The 19,280-nt window shown below is 44.9% G+C and overlaps 1 protein-coding gene across 1 annotated transcript in view; it reads left to right on the top strand.

The window, feature by feature from the left end:
- The window catches only part of Otoa (otoancorin), a 62,999-nt gene that overhangs the window by 19,385 nt on the left and 24,334 nt on the right, over positions 1-19,280 (top strand). Inside the window, exons 12-20 of the mRNA XM_047534035.1 lie at positions 998-1,213; positions 4,042-4,209; positions 4,947-5,087; positions 7,323-7,381; positions 8,343-8,460; positions 10,335-10,408; positions 13,623-13,758; positions 15,310-15,500; positions 18,370-18,463. Of these exons, the coding sequence (XP_047389991.1) occupies positions 998-1,213; positions 4,042-4,209; positions 4,947-5,087; positions 7,323-7,381; positions 8,343-8,460; positions 10,335-10,408; positions 13,623-13,758; positions 15,310-15,500; positions 18,370-18,463 (1,197 nt within the window). The remainder of the gene's footprint in view (positions 1-997; positions 1,214-4,041; positions 4,210-4,946; positions 5,088-7,322; positions 7,382-8,342; positions 8,461-10,334; positions 10,409-13,622; positions 13,759-15,309; positions 15,501-18,369; positions 18,464-19,280) is intronic.

Raw genomic sequence — 19,280 nt, 5'->3', positions numbered from 1 at the left:
TACTTCACTCTGCTGCCCCCTAGTGGCCATTCCAATAGTGCACGGAACAGTCGTGTGCACCTGTTTGAAATGGAGAAATTGTTATAAATTCTGGTGTTACAGACTGCACCGTCCTGGTTTTCTGGCACAGAGGTTATGCTACAGTTGGCGAGTTTCCTTCTCAGAAGCAATTGAGGCACACACTTGACTATAACTAGGCAGGCATATTGCAATAAAATAATTATTAAAATGATCATACACACGTGCAAAGGTGTACAAGATATAATTTTAAGTGAAAAACATACAATAGAGAATTGCACTTCTGTTCGTATTATAGCTCTGTAAAAACTCTGTGCTGTCTTTATAAAGGCACAAGAAGACTCGGAGGGATACACACCTAGTTACTAATCATATTTTCCCACCTCCCTTCCATTCTTTCTTTTTCTGATCATGGGGATTGAACCCAGAACCTCGTATGCTTTGTACAAGTGCTGTACCACTGAGCCACGGGGTCCCTCCAGCCCCAGAGTTATTTTTACAAGGTAGGAGTTTCAGACCACTTTAACTTTCTTGTATTGTTGAGAATTATTTTGACACAGATTATATATCATTGTGAAAAAGGCCCCAGAGAGTTTACAAAAGAAAAACAGTCATATATATGGACGTAGAATTCAAGGTCAGAAAAGGAAAATAAAATCTGTAAGAATGCAGTGGAATCGTGAGGGAACAAAATTCCTTCCTGCTATGCTTTAAGGTTGATTTAATAACACATTAATATTTAAATGAAGCCCAAAGTGAATTTCCAGCACATTAAAGCCAGCACCAGTGAAGGGGTTCTCAGTGGGGTGAGGGGGATCACTGAACAGGGCAGGAGTCCCTTTTCCTCCTGGTCTCTGGATGCAGAGGCTTGGATGGGGCAGGATGGATGCAGTGTGTTGTGGACTCCGTACACCCAGGACGGAGGCTGAGGGAGCCCCTGTTTGCTGTCCATGCTCATTCCAGATTGTTCTCCTTCTAGCTCAAAGCTGACCTCCTGGACATCGCCACAGAGAACCAGACTCTCAACGAGACCCTGGGCTCTTTGTCGGATGCGGTTGTGGGTTTGACCTGCAGTCAACTGGAATCCCTCTCCCCAGAGGCTGTGCATAGTGCCATTGCCACCCTTAACCAGGTCTCAGGCTGGGCCAAGAGCCAGGTCATCATCTTGTCTGCCAAATACTTGGCTCATGAAAAGGTGAGCTGGAACTTCTAACGTTTCCTGAGAGCCCTAAGACCCACAAACTAGTGTATTTATCAGCTCAGGCTGCCATAACAAAATGCCAGAGTCTGGGGGACTTAAAAAACACAAATTCAGTTCTGGAGGCTGGGAAGTCCAAGATCCAGATGCAGGCAAGGTAGTTTTGTTCCAAGGCCTCCTCTCTTGGCTTGTGGGTGTCTGCCATCTTGCCATGTGTTCATATGACTTCCATGAGAGCAAGCTCTCTGGTGTACCTTGTTTGTTTCTGTGGCACTGGGGACTGAAATCACAGCCTCACACATGCTAGGCAGGCGCTCTACCACTGAGCCACTCTGACATTCTTTCTCATAAGGGCACTAATCCCATTGGTTCAGGGCCCCACCCAACTCTATTTCATCTAATCCCAGTTACCACCCAAGGGCCAACCACCCACTACCATCATTTTGGGGGTTATGGTTTCAACATATAAATTCTGGGGGGGACACAAACACTCTGCCCACAATAGCCAGTTATGTTGCACACATAGCAGGAACAACCGATCCGTGAGGGTGCTGAGGAGGTCCACTTGGGTTGGAATCCTCACTCTGCCACTTACTAGCACTGTGACATTGGGCAATTGCTTAACTTCACCTTGCCTCAGTTTCCTTACTTGTAAAACAGGGACAACAGTAGTGCCTACCCCACCGCATAGCTGCCAATGTTATGTGCCATGACTCACATACAGATGTTGGAACATCAGGTGGCATAAGGGGGTACGAGGTCGGTGAGTTAGCGATCACTGAGTTGTTGATCCTCCTCGTGGGATCAGGGATGAGCTTACTAAATTCTAGCTTTGGTCTGCAGAGAAGGAACTGTCAGGGCAGAAGGTCCTTTTGGGAGGGAATGGGAGTCTTGTCCATGCTTTAGTTGTGGACAATGGATCTTTTTGTTTTAGTTTTTTTCTGTATTTTTTATTGATGCATTATAGTTATAATAGTGGTGGGATTTGTTGCTGTGTATTTGTACATGAACCCCAAATAACAATACAATTTGGTCAATATGATTCCCCAGTATTTCCCCTTTCTCTCCCCTCGTCCCTCCCCTGCAGGGTCCCTAGTCTCTCTTCCATTTTCATGAGATCTGCCTTCCACCTTTCTTTTCTTTTTGCTCTCTAGCTTCCAACCTATGAGAGAAAACATGGCCCCTGACTTTCTGAGTTTGGCTTATTTCACTTAACATGAGTTAAGTTAACTTCTCCAGTTCCATCCATTTTCCTGCAAATGACATAATTTCATTCTTCTTTATGGCTGAATAAAACTCCATTATGTATATATGCCACGTTTTCTCTATCCATTCATCCACTGATGGACGTCCAGGTTGACACCATAGTTGGGTTATTGCGAATTGTGCTGCTCTAAACGTGGCTGAGCATGTATTCTACAGTATGCTGACCTCATTTCAGAAACGGAACTTTTTTTGGGAGGCGGGTTAGGGGTAATTAGTCTCCTCGTGCTGGGTCCAGTTGAAAGGGCTTCAGACTCCAGAGACTTTCAGAGAGCTTGAAAGGTCCTGCCTTCTTTGGAGGCAGGAAGAAACTTTCCGCAGAGAATGATGGAAGGAAACCACTTAGTGGTCTTTTCGCTAGGACCAAGGCATGTCTCTGATTATTTGGAAGAGCATCTAGTAGGTTCCCTCTGAGGAAGGGAGGAAGCAAGCATAATTTCTGTTAGGACGGGCAACTCTAGTTATATTTGCCATCAAACATCAGACTCGTATCCTGAAACTTTTTTTAAAAAAAATTCCAATTCAAAGCTTCTACACAGAGTTTGATGAGTCGGGGGCTTTGGCAAGGCAGATGCCTGTCAAGTGACATAAATAAGAACATGCACTGTGTCTCCAGCTCCTATGGCAGGGGGTAGGGACTGGGTAAAATGGAGAGCTCAGGACTCAAGGGACAGCTGCTCCTCTGCTCTTGATAATTGTGGCCAGGTAGAATGTCAGTCCCATATTGTCTGATGTTCAGATTTTTTTTTTCTTTAAAAAAAAAAATCCAAAGTTCAAATCTGAATTTATATGGGAGTTCTTAGAAATTTAACTCAAAAAATTAGAATCAATTTTTAAATGTTGTCAATTAGTTCAAATTAAGCACAGACACACAGCCTATTTATTTGTGCCATGGGTTTCAATAGCATAGTAATTCCCCTAGTGTAACCCTGATCACGTGCCTCATATTTTGTAAAAAAGTAATAAACGAATTAAAGTTGTTGTGGTACTGGAGATTGAACCCAGGGACACCACTGAGCTCTATTCCCAGGTTTTTAAAATTGTTATTTTATTTTACTTTGGTATTGGGGATCGAACTCAGGGACACTCGATCCCTGAGCCACATCCCCAGCCCTATTTTGTATTTTATTTAGAGACAGGGTCTCACTGAATTGCTTGGCAACTTGCTGTTGCTGAGGCTGGCTTTGAACTCGTGATCCTCCTGCCTCAGCCTCCCAAGCCGTTGGGTTTACAGGTGTGCTCCACTTGCCAGTGCTAAAAATTTTCTTTTGAGGCAGGATCTTGCTAAATTGCTGAGGCTGGCCTTGAACCTGTGATCCTCCTGCTGCAGCCTCCCGAGCAGCTGGGATTGCAGGTGCGGCCCACTCCACTGCCTCGTGTTTGGATATTTGCCTCTTTCTGGGTAGAAAGGGGGAAGGTCTGTGATCACAGCACCTGTCTTGCTCACCATGTGCCCCATGGGATTGCCCATCCCCATACCTGGCATGCAGATAGGTTGGGTGAGAGTCTGGGAGGTGAGAGGCCAGAGCAGAACCTCACCCTGGTGGCGGGTCCCCTGCCAGGTGCTGTCCTTCTACAACGTCAGCCAGATGGGCGTGCTGCTGGTGGGGGTCGGCACCCAGGCCTTCTACGGCATGGACCGCAAGGACCTCCTACAGGTCCTGAGAAGCACCATCTCCCAGCACCTGTCCAATCTGTCGCCTGCTCAGAAGCAAGGTGTCCTCAGCAAGGTGAGAGATGACAGATGTCTGCTCCTCCCGTCAGGGGACTCACAGAGGATGTGGTTTTGTGAGTGGGTTATGACTTTGGGCCATTCCTTCGGGGCTGGGATTATCTCATCCATTGGTGTATGGGGTCGTGCTGAACCCAGAGGACGCCTTCTGATGGCTGCTTCCCTCCTTCCTGGACCCGGCCCTGCTGGCCATGCTATGGTTCTTTCTGGACCCTTGTTCTCCCTAGTCTGTCCAACCCAGAAAATTTTTTTAAACCAGTTTCTTGATCTAATAATGTTTTAAAATTGGTTTTTCAAGCCAAAAAATGATGCCTGAAGTTTTGAGAGCTTCCGAAAGCCCTTTCCAGGGTCCAAAGTCATGTTGTTATGCCTTTCTCAACTGGCAGGAGGTCTTCAGAGGATCTTCTGGGCATCTTGCTCTATCAGACCTGCAGATCCAGTTGTGAAATCTGTTAAGAAACCCCAACTCCTTGCATATAGCAGAGGTATGCGTGGTTAAAGTAAAGAGTGGATTCTGGAATAGCACCAACTTGGACTTGAATCTCACCCACTTTCCACCAATCACTTCTAAGCCTCAGTCTTCCTACCTGTAAATGGGAATAGTGAAAGTTCCTACTTCATAGGGCTGCCAGCAGATCTGATGCATTTTATTGCCCATGAAGTTGGGTCCAGCTCGTACCCAAATCTCAGTGCATCTTTTATAAGATCATTCCTCTTTTTTCTCACTTTGGACAGATGATCGAAGTAGGCGACACCACCTCAGGCATTGTGGAAATACAAGGGACTCTCTTTAAGGAAGTGTCTCTCTTTGATTTACGGAAGGAATCCCGATTCAACTCTTCAGTTCTGAAAGAGAAGGAGCTTCGAAGGAGCCAGGTACCATATTTCACCACATAATCATCACCACCATATAATTGTCACCCCCTATTTTTTTCAGCCCCCAAATTGATTTATAACCTTTCATTACATAATCATTGCAGAGTATAATTCCATTCCTCATGCTGCTTAAAAGGTAAACAGAGCAGCAATGTATTCACCAGTAGCATATGGATGCACATTTGTCTTCCGGTGAACTGTGAGCTGCGAGCCTAGAATTCTCAGTGCATTGCATCGTTAGTACATTTCCAAAAGCTGACTTGCATAGTTTGTTTAAAGCCCTATAGTACTAAACACATAAAAGTTGCATACGGTCAACATAACTTGCGTGAGTGGTGTTGAGGCCGGTGAGTCAGGTAACGAAACCAACGTTAGTGGCGCAGAATCTTTGGACAGAGGATTAAAATTTGTGAGTCCATACTTTGCAACACTGTAGTAAATTTTCTCAAGTTTACTCTCTCAATGCTCATCAGTGCATATCAGTAGCAACAAATGTATTATCTTTTTAATATTTTCAGGTTGGAAAAAAGGTTCACTGATCTGTCACAAAGAAATGATGTGTGTTGATTTGGTCTATTCTATTTTACTGTCTATTCATGAATATTCTGTGCATCCTAATTTTGCACCAAAGACAGTTAAGTAATAAAGGATTTTTAGGTAATACCAGCACTGTTTTCTTATAAAGCTTCCCATAAAAGTTAAACCTTGCTTTTTTGCAAAAAAAAAAAAAAAAAGTTGGCATGAAATCTGTTATGATTATGCAGTAGCACATGTTATAACCACGGGTGCCTGCAGCTTGATTCTGTATTTGTGACTGTCCGTCTTGTGGGAGTGTTCTGTAATTTGGCAAAAGCAATTGATTTCTGTGGGATTCCACCCTGGAGGCACAATAGTGTAGTGTTAAGAAGTTAGACAAGATCTGAGCATGAATTCTGGATCCCATTTATTTATGAGCTTTGGGGAAACTACTTCTCTACAGCCTCAGTCTTCTCATGTGCAAAATGTGGATAATTTCTCATAAGGATCAGTGATACATGTCTCATGGCCCATAAGCAGTGTGCTGTAAATATTAGCAGACTTGCATGTGTTGTTCCACGCTGTGAACCCTGAGACCAGGAGGGGAGGATGGCACTATTGAGGGTCAGCTGTAGAACTTTCTCTGACTTCCTGCTTATTCACTCCTGAAAAGTTTATTGAGCACCTACTAACCACATGCCCGGTGCTACTCACAGCCCTGGGAGTACAGAAGTGAACAAAACAGATGAAAATCCCCATCAGTTCTGGGGGATCTTGCTCACATGTCCGGATGATATTATGGTGACCAATTGCTATGTATCGAACCGTTGCCAAATTCAGTGGCCAGGGCTCATTTTATTTTGGAAAATATAACCTGCCACAGGTACTTCAAGATATTTTTATCCCAGCAATGAGTTGATGGAGTTGTCATTTCCTGAAATGGGGGGTGGGATGGTAGGAGAGTCCTGAAAGCTGCTCTTGTGCCCTGGGAAATCTCTGGAACCACACACACACACACACACACACACACACACAGAGTCCAGAACTTTCCTCCGCCCCCGCTTCTTTCACCTGGGCCTTTAGGATACTTTAAGATCCTCAGCTGCCACGTCACAGAAGCCTCATCTGATGCTAGCTCATAATTTACTCTGTTTGGGGAATTATGCTCAAAGCTTCGGAGTCTATAAAATAGACAAATGTCATACTTGATCCTGTCTGCGAGTTAGGTATTCTGTAAAATTACATTTCGTAAAACAAATGGCTCCCCTGCCTGCTCTCCTGGAGTGCTCATCTGGGAGGGTTTCAGGCGAGCGTGTGCTGCCTGCGGTTCTTTATTGATGGCTCTTTCTGGCCCATGCTGGTCTATTCATCTGCTTTTGCTCTGGGGTGCCCTGTGCTCAGGACCAGCAGGTGGGCATGCAGAAAGGGACTAGAGCCTCCACTGGTCGGTGGCCTCCCTCTGCAGAGGAGGTAGGACTCCAGTCCTGCTCTGGATTCACCCTTCAAAGCATAAAGCATCGCGTGGAATGTGACAGCACATTCTCTGGAATTACTCTGACACCCTTTCAAATTCCCACCTGGCCACTCGCACTTGTGTGGTCCTGGGTGAGAGCCCTGTTCAGCCTCCGTTTCCCCATCTGCAGTGGTTCAGGGTGCCTTCCTACTGGGCCTCACGGTGCTGGGTTCCTTGAGTGCTTGTCTGTGTCTCTCTTCCCTCAGGCCTTGTTCCTGTATGAGCTTCTGTCAAGGACAACTGGGAGGCCTGAGGAGCTCCTGAGGTAGGGATGTAGCTCAGCCGAGGGCTGGGCGCCCCGGGAGCCTCCCACTGAGTAGCCGCCTTGCCCAGGAGGGCGAGCTGGACAGTGACATCTGCAGCTTGTGTCACGTGGAACCTGCCTTCTCTCTTTTTTTTATTCGTTCTTTTTAGTTAACATTGACAGTGGAATGTATTTTGGCATATTGTACATACATGGAGTAAAACTCATTCTAATTAGGATCCTATTCCTGTGGTTGTACATGATGCCGAGTTACCCTGGTTGTGTATTCCAATACGAGGCTAGGAAAATTACATCCATTTAATTCTACTGTCCTTCCTGTTGCCCTCCCCCTGCCCTTCCCTTCACTTCCCTTTGTCTAATCCAATGGATTTCTATTCTTTTCCTCCCTACCCTCCCTTGTTGTGGATTAGCATCCACATATCAAAAAGAACATTCAGCCTTTGTTTTTTTCGGATTGGCTTATTTCACTTAGCACGGTATTCTCCCATTCCATCCATTTACCAACAAATGCCATAATTTCATTGTTCTTTAAGGCGGAGTAATGTTCCATTTGTGTGTGTGTGTGTGTGTGTGTGTGTGTATGTGTGTGTGTGTGTATGTGTATATGTATATATATGTATATATCACATTTTCTTTATCCATTCATTTGTTGAAGGACACCTAGGTTGTTTCCATAGTTTGGCTGTTGTGAGTTGAGCTGCTATAAACATTGATGTGGCTGTGTCTCTGTAGTATGCTGATTTTAAGTCCTTTGGGTATAATCCTAGGAGTGGGATAGCTGGGTCAAATGGTGGTTCCATTCCAAGTTTTCTTAGGAATCTCCACACTGCTTTCCACAACGGTTGCACCATTTTGCATTCCCACCACCATGTATGAGTGTACCTTTTTCCCCACATCTTTGCCAACATTTGTTGGAACCTGCCTTCTCTTGCTTCTCTCAGTGGCCTGTTTCGTTTTCTAGTGCTGGACAGCTGATCAAAGGCGTGACGTGTTCTCACATTGACGGCCTGAGCGCTGACTCCTTCCTGGCCCATTTCCGGTATTTTGAGAACAACCTTTCCCTGCTTTCCCTGGATCAGGTACCACTCAAGATTGATCCTGCTTCTAATTCTCTCTCCATCCCCCAATCACTGGACACAGGTTGACGGTGGCATCTGAAGATATTAATGCCAAAATTATTCAGGTGTAAACAGTGACTTGGGGCTAAATATTGAGCCAGGTTTTCTCCAGTTTCCTTTTAAAAAACTCCCTCATCTGTTGCCAAAGTTTCCAGTTGGTTAATTCATACTGAAATGTGAACCTTAAAATGTGTTTGTAAGGTGGATGCTTTGCATGTTTATGGTCATGGCCTCTTGGGACCAGAGGCAATCCCTCGTCTAACATTCTTGTCTTTTCCAGGGAGAGCCACAAAAGGGAAACGATACTCCAAGTATTTTCTTTTTCATTTTCCAAAAGGTTATGGAGATGCTGTAACTCCTTAGGGAGACTAACGGCAGTAACTGACTCTTCACGGTAGCTAAGTTAGTAGCAACTGGCCTTGGGGACAGAGTTAAGGCTTTGAGTGTAAACTGTTGGCTGCAGAGAGTCCCAGGAGAGGCAGCAAGTGAATACACAAGGCATCTTCTCAACTCTGGTCTTGGGTTTCAGATCTGAATTAAAAATTTCCAAACAGTGAATTCTCCCCCCGAAGAATCGGGAAGCATGGGGCTTGGCGTATAATCCTCTGAGATCATTAGAGGAATATGCAAAGTTTTAACAAAGCCCTGGCATGCCCTTAGATTCTTTATTCCATCAGCGGTTTTGAAATGGGAGCTGGTATCAGCATTGCCTGGAAGGCTTGGGAAACACGGATGGGGTGCTGGGGTGTGGCCCTCTAGCAGAGCCGGTGCCTAGCATGCAGGTCCTGGGTTCCGTCTCCAGCTCTGCACACACACAGAAAAGATCGGGGTTCACCACAGAGTTTCCCATAGAATAGGTCTGGGGTGAAGCCTGAGAATTTGCCTTTCTGATTAGTTCCTTACCATCAAACCCTATTGAAAGTCCTGCTCAGACAGGGAAGCCATGAGGAAATGGATGGAGATTTCAGGAAGACCAGCATGTCTGAGAGAGCAGTCGCCACCCTAACGAGATGCTACTTAGATCCCAGCTTCTAGAACCTTCAAATTGCCAATTAGAAAAATTGCCCTTATTGTTTACATTTTATGTTGAAACTTATTTTATGAAATGAAAACAATACAGAGGAAGTAAAATCCCCCCAATTTGTCCTAGAGGAGTGGTTAATATTCTGCCCCAGGGCACTTGTGGTCATATCCAGAGGCACTTTTGGCCACAACTAGGGAGGTGGGATCTACTGGCATCTAGGGGGTGGAGCTGAGGGTCACACCCTACAGGGCACAGTCCCCGCAACCAAGAGGTATCTGGTCCAAAATGTCAGTAATCCTGAGGTGAGCAGCCACAGGTAGCTACAGGAAAAAACTTGCACAATGATTCCGAGAGTTTAAAAAAAAGTGTAAACATAATTACTTGTAATGTGAAAAACAAATGAGCTTATATTACCCATACTATTCTATGTGCATGTGTACAAACATGTATGCATAGATATCATATAATGTGTGTATGTATGTTATATATTATAAATACATATAATAGAATTTTATTGTCTGGACATACCAGAATTTATTTAGCCAGTTCCCTGCTGAGGGACATTAAGGTTAATAGCTCACTTTGTAGTTATACCAAGAACTGTGAGGAGCGTTCTCACACTTAAGTATTTGTGTTCATCTCAGTTTCCTCATCCATATCATGGCGCAGTAGTGGTGCCTACATTGTAGGGTCCTCCTTACCTAAGTGGACATGGATACAACACTGAGAACAGCACCCAGCACACAGATGGTGCCATCTGTGTTTGCTCTTATTATTATTGGACTAAATTCCTGAACCACTCGTCTTTCAGGTTAACTGTTTGGCATGGAAATACTGGGAAGTTTCCAGGCTGTCTATGCCGCCTTTCCTCTTGGCTGCACTCCCGTAAGTGAACGTGGGCCCCTCCCCCTTTCTGGCTCAGCAGCAAGATGGGTGGGTGGGGGGTCAGCTGGGCCCAAGTGGTTCTCTCCCCCTGGGTTTTCTTGAGGAAACAGGCAGCAAGAAGAGTACCTTAGATAACTAAGTCCTAGAGAAGCAGGAATTAAATTCTGAGCCCCACATAGATATTTTAGACAGACGCTCATGCTTTTTGTTTTATTTAAAAACCAAAGATAAAGCATCTTGACCCTGAAAAAAATATCATTGAACCAGGTCTCATCTGGGCTGACCTGACAGCTCTGTCCAGGTCCCAGGAGAATTAGACTTCTTGTGAGCAGTGGGGACTTCCTACTTTTCAAACATGGTCTGGACACTGTTTCTCTCCTTTCTTCCTTTGTTACTTCCCTCTACTTTCTTTTGCTGTTGTGTCTCATTCATTCAAAAAAATACTGAGTACTTGCCAGGCATGGTGGCACATGATTGTAATCTCAGCAGCTCGGGAGGCTGAGGCAGGAGGATCGCAAGTTCAAAGCCAGCCTCAGCAACAGAGAGGTGTTAAGCAACACAGTGAGACCCTGCTTCTAAAGAAAATACAAAAAAGAGTTGGAGATGTGGCTCAGTGGTTGAGTGCCCCTGAGTTCAATCCCTGGTACCCCCAAACCTCAAAATACTGAGTACTTACTGTGTGTGGGTTCTCAGAGATAGCTAAATATTCCCTTTGTAAGAGCTTACAATATTATAGGGGCAGTAGACAAATATGAAGTCAATTATAATATTAAGTTGATATCTGGTTGAAATTGACATAAACTAACTCAAATTGACTCAGGCAGTAAAAGGGAATTTTTGGTTCAGGTAATTGAAAAGTAGAGAGATGAACTTCAGGTGTGGCTGAATCTCGGGGCTCAAATGTCTCTTGGTCCAGTTTTACTCTGTTGGCTTAACTGTCAGGCAATTTTTTTCTCTCCTGCAGGCCCTGGAAAGTTCAAAGTTACATTTTCATGGTATCATAGTTAGGGAAAAGAGAAAGACTTTCTATTCCCATCATTCTCAATTAAAGTCCTGAGTTTGACTCATGTTAGCCTTAATAGGGCCAATTTGTTCTCCTTAAATCAACCAGTGGGATTGGAGGATGGATAACTTTAACTGGTCCCTTGAACTGGGGGTGAATCACAAGAACTTAGAGTGAAAGGGATGGTTTCCCAAGAAAGCCAGGTGCTGTTAGCATGGGAAGGGGTCATGGGCAGGCACAGGGAAGGGAATATCAGCTTCAGACTGAGAGTCTGGGATAGAAAGTTTAAGATGGACACTCTAGGCAAGGGCACAGGAATGTGCTGACCAGTGCAGGTAAGGCCAGCAAAGCGCTTTGAGGAACACATGGTGCATATCTGCAGAGTAGGGGGAGAGAGAAGGTAGAGAAGCAAGGGGCATCAGAATACGGAGAGCTTTGAGTGGCCCTGATGTGTTTCACTTGTATTCATGGTGCAACCATAGTTTTATGTTCCAGAAAGATCATCACCATCACCCAGGGTGGAACACAGGGGCCTGAGTGGAAGGAGAAAGCCAGTGGCAGCTTATTTCAGTAACCCAGATCTGCCTGTGTCTGACTCCAACAGTCCCACCTTAGAAGGGGCTCCTCTGAACCCCCAGCATTGTTCTCTATATTACAGAGCCTCCACATTTTCTTCTTACATTTATCATTAACTGAAATGACCTGTTTTCTTTCTGTTAAACCTGTTTGGTTCCTGTGTTTCTTCCCTCACCTAGAACTAAGCATCATGAAGTCTTCTTCATTTCTATATCGGGTGACAAGTTACAGTAATGACAGTTCCTGGCATGCAGTATGCTCTGTAGATACTGCTGAATGAATGAATGAATGATGGAGAAATAAAGAAGACTGTGGTCCTGGGAGTGGAAAGAAAAGAACAGATTGGAATAACATTAAGGATGTAGCAATGACAGGTTGGGGGTAAAGGGAAAGGGATCATGGGACAGCACAGAGGAGGAGGAACATGTTTGGAGGAAGATGTTGAGTCTTTTTTCATCATTGCCTGGTTACAGAGAAATTTTTAATTTTAATTTTTTATTAAAATTTCTTTTTAGTCATAGATGGACACAATACTTTTATTCTATTTTTTAATTTTTATGTGGTGCTATCAAACCCAGTGCCTCACACATGCCAGGCAAGTGCTCTGCCACTGAGCCACAACCCCAGCCCTAATTTTTCTTTAATGAGAGAAATTATATATTAAGGAAAAATATCTTATTGAGTGGAGTTGAGCTTTGGTGAGCCAAAAATCATTGTAACAACTAAGATTTCCCCCTGATCTATGGTCAAGAGCTTAGGGGAAGGCTCTGGAGTGGAGGTGATAGAATTGGAGTCATTTCTCTGACTCCTTCAATTCTCTTGTCTGTATTCCTCACTTTCTAATATATTCTATCTCTTCTTTGTCTCTTATGTTTACTTTTTCCCTTTCTCTTCATTTCCCCTCAGCCAGTCTTTGATTCAATAAATGTTCATGGAGAATCTATTCCCTATCAATGTTGATGGGCATAGGAGAGGAGCATGATGGGAAGTCCTCCCCTAGGAGAGAAACATCATGGGAAGTCTGTCCCCCACCCCAGGAGAAGAGCATGATGGGAACTCTGTGTGGTCCCTGCCCCACAAAAGAGGAGCATGATGGGAATTCTGTTTTTCTGCCCCTAGAAGAGAATGATGAAAATCTGCTTCCCTGCCCCTAGAAGAGGAGCATGATGGGAACTGTGTGTGTCCCCTCCACAAAAGAGGAGCATGATAGGAAGTGTGTTTCCCTGCCCCTAGAAGAAGAGCATGATGTGACCTCTATCCCTCCACCCCCAGGAGAGGAGCATGATGGGAATTCTGTTTTACCACACCTGAGGAGCATGACGGGAATTGTTTCCCCACCCCTAGAAGAAAAGCATGATGGGAACTCTGTCCCTCCCACTCCCAGGAGAGGAGCATGATGGGAATTCTGTGTTACCACACCTAGAAGAAGAGCATGATGGGAACTCTGTCCCTCCCACCCCCAAGAGATGCATGATGGGTAGGAGCTGCCTGCCCCAGGGAGCCACAGCGTCACTGGAAAGGACAAACATTAAAGAACACCCCCGTGATGAGCTCTAGGGCACGTGAACACTGATTTCAGGGGCTAGTGCAGAACAGCCACTGTTTTCCTCCCCTCCTTTCCCCATCTCTCTCCAGGGCCCGCTTCCTGGCTTCTGTCCCAGTGTCCCAGTGCGTGCCTTTTCTGATCAGCCTGGGGAAGAGTCAACTAGACTCCCTGGTTTTAGATTCCCGCAAAAAGGATTTGGTCCTCAGGAAAGTGCAACAGTGCCTGGTAAGGAACCTTCCTGGGCCACACTTTCATTGATGTCCCTCCCCTCTGGGTGTCTGTGGCCATCTTGGGGAAGACCTTGAGGGAATCTGGCTGGGATCTTGAGCCTCCTGTGATGCTGGGAGTCTGACTTGTGGGTCCCAAAGCTGACTCTCAGAGAACAGCGGTGCTGGTTGGAACAATCATGATGAATAGTTCTGGAGACGCCTGTCCTGGGGCCTGAATGGGGGGAGGCCACCCTGGAGGACTGGAAAGAGCACAGTGTACAGAGTTTGGGTTCCAGACATGTCCCTGCCCGCTATTGGTTTTAGGCACACCACTTCCCCTTCCTGAGCCTCCTTTCCTCATCTGTAAGGTGGGTATAATAGCACATCCCTCATGGTTTTCTCAAGGGTAGGAAATGGGCACTGAGTTTTTTTTATTTTTAGAATTTTTTTATTGGTTCTTTTTAGTTAGACATAGCATTAAGATTCATTTTGACATAATTATAAAAGCATGGAATGTAATTTATTCTAATTCAGCCCCCAGTACTTTCCCTTTCCCTCCTCTCCTCCCTCTTGTTCCCTTCCCTTTACTGATCTTGTGCTATTTACTTACAGTTTTGTTTTAAACCAGTGTCTTGTGGATGTACATGATAGTGAGGTTCACTGTGGTATATTCGTATATACACAGGAAAGTTAAGTCAGATTCATTCCACTGTCTTTCCCAACCCTGTCCCTCCTCCCTTCCCTTCATTCTCCTTTGTCTACTCCACTGATCTTTCTTATATTTTTTTATTCCCCCTTATTTTGGATTAGCTTCTGCATAACAGTGAAAACATTTGATATTTTGGGATTAGCTTATTTCACTTGGCATGATAGACTCCAGTTCCATCCATTCACTATTAAATGTCACAATTTCATTCCTCTTTATGGCCGAGTAATACTCCATTGCATATATGTACCACATTTTCTTTATCCATTCATCTGTTGAAGGTACCTAGCTTGGCTCCATAGCTTGACTATTGTGAATTGTGGGCACTGAATTGTTGAATACACAGGCCCTAAGACCAGAATGTCTGGGTAACTGGCAGTTTGTTTATGTTTAAAAAGTGGATTATGTCAGTGCTTATCTCTTATAGTTACTATGAAGATGAAATGGATTAAGATTTGTAGATGTTTAGAACTGTGCCTGGCACATAGTAAGCACATAATAAAGGTTAGCTATTTTTGTCATTTTGAGGAGGAGCTTGGAAAGCTTTCCAGTGCCATACAAATGTTGGAGTGCTGATTTTCTTGTTATATACTATTGTTATAATGGTCGTTGGACTCTGGAGGGTCCTTTGAGCAGTAACAATGACAAGAACACTCATTAGCTGAGTGCTCAGGACGTACCTCAGACTTCTGAGGCTGCCTCCCTGGGGGGAAATCAGGCCCTGCTCCATCTTTGGAGGTCCATGTCGAGGTGGGTGATTCACCCTGGAAGCTTTAAGAGGTTTGGAACTGGGAGCGTTTTTAAGGGATCATGACCTTGAATCCTACTGGACCTTCCAGCAGTTCCACTGGTTGCTTTCAGGATGATTCCCTTGCTGACGAGTACACTGTGGACATCGTGGGGAATCTGCTGTGTCATTTGCCAGCGACCATCATTGAAAGCAGGATCTCCCCCAGGGCCTGGGCCGCCGCTCTGCATGGCCTCAGAGACTGCTCAGACCTCAGCCCTGAGCAGCAGGCCGCGGTGAGGCTCAGGCTGCTGGAACAGTGCGGGTGAGAGGGGCAGGGGCTGGGTTTTGGGGGGAAGTTGTGCCAGGTGAAGGGACACCCATCTTGCCTCTCCTGCCCTCTCAAAGGAGATGGGTTCTAGTTAGGATAGGTCAGATGTGTCGTTAGGATAGTTCTGGAAATGTGACCTTTCTTCTTTTGACTTCAGGTTCCCTGTGAAGTGACAACAGTTGTAGCCCCCTGCAGGCTCACAGAGGTGTCACTGACTCACCTTGGCCTGTGCAAGGGAAGTGTTTTGAAAAGATGACACTTTAAAATGCAAGGTCTTGGTATCATGATTTTAAAGCCATTTTTTCTTTATTTTTTTGGTATTGGGGATTAAATCCAGGGGTGCTTAACTACTGAGCCATATCCCCAGCCATTTCAAAAAAATATTTTTATTTAGAGACCAGGTCTTGCTGAGTTGTTTAGGGCCTCACTAAGTTGCTGAGGCTGGCTTTGAACTTGTGATCCTCCTGCCTCAGCCTCCTGAGCTGCTAGGTTACAGGTGTGCACCACTGTACCTGGCTTTAAAGACTACTTTAAAAATTAGTTTGAGCTTCATAGCAAAATCGAGAGAAAGGTATTGAGATTTCTTATATATCACACCCCTGTTGCTTTCCCATTATCAATACCTCCATTTAGAGTAGTACATTTATTACAATTGTGAACCCATGTTGCCGTCACAATGTTGTCACTAAAATCCAATGTCCACGGTTACATTAGGGTTTATTCTTTTTTTAAAAATATTTTTAGTTGTAGGTGGACAAGATATCTTTATTTATATTTTATGTGGTGCTGAGAATCAAACCCAGGGCCTCACACGTGCTGGGAGAGTATCTACCACTGAGCCATAATCCCAGCCCCAGGGTTTATTCTTGGTGTTATGCATCTTCTGGGTTTGGATTCATGTATAATGATGCGTATTTACCATGGTAGTATCACACAGAGTGTTTTCATTGTCCTGAAAATCCTCTGTTCTGCCTACTCATTCCTTCCTTCCCCTCCTCCCTGGTCATCATTGATAGTTCTTCCAGAATGTCAAATAGTTGAATCATGTGGCCTTTCTAGACTGGCTTCTTTCACTTAATAACGTGTAGTTAAGGCTCCTTCATGTCTTTTATGGCCTGCCAGCTCGTTTCTGCTTAGCACTGAGTTATATCCCATTGTCTGGATACACAACAGTTTATTTATCCATTTGCTTGCTTGATTCTAAATTTTGACCATTTTAAATAAAGCTGCTATAAACATCCATGTGCAGATTTTTCTTGTGTGTGTGTGTAGAAACAAGTTCCCAGCTCCTTTGGGTAAATACCAAAGTGTGCAATTGCTGGATCATATTGTTAGAATGTACTCTGTTTTGTAGGAAACCACAAACTCTATTCAAGTGGGTGTTCCAGTTTGCATTCCCACCACCAATAAAAGAGATGAAAGAGAGTTCCTGTTTCTCAACATCGTAATTTTTGTAATAATAATAATAATGATGATGATAATGATAATAATAATAGGGGCACCATCACCTCCAGGTGAGTGGGAACTCGCTGGAGGAAAACAGCTCTGCTTTCCCACGGAGCGCTTTTTGAGTGAGGGCAGACATTTGAGTAGGACACAGCTGTCAGTCAGTGCTGAGATGACAAATGCTCTTTGAGTAATTATGGTGTCATGGGTATGGTACGATTATGTGGAGTTTAACAGCGTGGACTCGGGAGCCAGAGTATTTGTTCAGATTTTGCTCTTGTCATTTACTGTTCATGTAGCCTGTGAAAACATCATCGTTCTGCAGTTTAATTTTCACATTTGTAGAATGGGGACAGTAATCGTCCCCATCGGGTGGCTGTGATGATGAAGTGAGTTAATTTAGTGAAAGAATTCACAATACTGCTGGGCACGTAAGTGCCGAGTATGTGACCACTGTTTTACTGCTGGGACTGAGGGCACAGCTGCTGTTAGAATAGGCACAGGTCCTACTTTCATGGGGCTTATGGTCTAGTGGGATAATATTTTAAATATTTTTATCAAAGAAATAAGGGTGGGGACTCTTCTGCCAAAGGTGTTTGACCTTGGTACCAGAGGGGCTGTCCCTGCCCATTGGATAGATCTCCATGGACATTTACGTCTAGCTGAGAACAATGGTGGATTCTGAGTTAGTGCTATTATCCCGCCAAGTTCAAGAGAATTTTTTTTTCTTGCTGTAAGATAAAACTGTTATGTGACCTGTGGGTATAGCTCTGGGCTAGAGCACTTGCCTAGCATGTGAAAAGCACTGAGTTCAATCTCTAGCACCACAAGAACGAAAAAGGTGTTTACAATAATTTAAAAAGAACAACAATATCATTACTCTTCTTTGAGGAGGGGGAGGAAGGACACACTGGTGATATAAGTGACAAACTCAATAACTCAATTCAAACTAAAACAGTGGGAATTTATTGAGTTCAGAAATGGAATGCAATGAAAAACTCTGTGGGTGGACTTCAGGCACAACTGGATTCAGGGTGTCGATGTTGTCAGGAATCTGTTCCTCCCATCCCTCAGCTTGACATTCCTTGGAATAGCCCTTATTTTCTCCATTTGGTGACAGGATTGGCCTCCAATATCCTCTTTACTGGGAGCATTTCCAGAAAAGAGAGAGAGCACCCACTCTGGTAGGTCTATCAAAATTTCAAGGGATGACTCTGATTGGTCAGTCTGTATCACATGTCCCACCCCACCCACCTTCCTTTTGGTCAGAGAAGTGGGACTGTGTGATTGACAGTCTGTCCAGGTATTAAGGATGGTTCTGTTCTTGAAAGTAGAGGATGCTGGGGTGCAAGGATGTGCACAACAGTTGACCACAACAACGTGCTGTTTCATTTCCCTGCTTATTATCTCTTCTTAGACTTCCTCAGAACTGGACGGCTGAGACTACAAAGGACTTGGGACCTTTTCTAGTACTGTTCTCAGCAAATGAATTACGCCCTGTTGCCACAAAGGTACCTCTGTGCCTCATCTTAAGAAGGTTGAAGGAGTTCCAAGGGGAGAGAAAGTGTGGTCAGTCATACCCCATTGGGGTGCTCCAGTCTGCAGTTCTGGAAGATTCCTTTTTGCTGCAAAGAGCTTAGATGTTTCCAGCTTCACTCCGAGTTGCTCAGAGTTCAGGGAAAGGGAGTGAGGTGGGAGCTCAATGATCTGGTCCTTCCCCTGGCCCTCCAGGCAAATGCATGCAGTACGGGAGCCGCCATCTAGCTAGGGTCGTCCTATCTCATCTCACGCACGTGCTCATTCCAGGCCTTATTCCCTTCAGCCCCATATGCACATGCACAGGATGCCCGGGGTGTGCAGTCACACCCGCGGGCTTGATTACTCCAAAACCAAACCACTGGGCCTGACACTCCACGTGGAGTAACTGTCCAAGAGTTACACAGTTTAGGCCAAGAGACAAGTACCATTTAGTCTCCTTTTGCTGCATAACAAAGCTTCCTGGTCTCTCTGGCGTTTGGTCTGTGGGTTGCTGGGGCAGCCCTGCTCTGTAAGTCTGTCTTTGGGCCCTTCATGTTCTCCTCATGTATAGGTCTGGATAAGTATGTTCTTAAGGCCCAGGCTGGAAAATGGCTCGCTCTTTTCTGCCACATTCCAATGGCCGAGGCAATTCACATGACTAAGCCCCACCTGGATGGGCAGGAAGTAGTCTGTGGAGATGGAGGGTGGGGAAGGAGTGAATGGGCCTAGCAACAGTTGGACCTTCCACAAAGCACACCCACACTCCCTCAGACCGGTACCTGGACGCACAAGCTCACATTAGCATCTTAG

This window comes from Sciurus carolinensis, chromosome 18 (assembly GCF_902686445.1).
Source record: "Sciurus carolinensis chromosome 18, mSciCar1.2, whole genome shotgun sequence".
Classification (NCBI taxonomy): Eukaryota; Metazoa; Chordata; class Mammalia; order Rodentia; family Sciuridae; genus Sciurus; species Sciurus carolinensis.
This window is presented reverse-complemented; position numbering and strand designations above follow the sequence as displayed.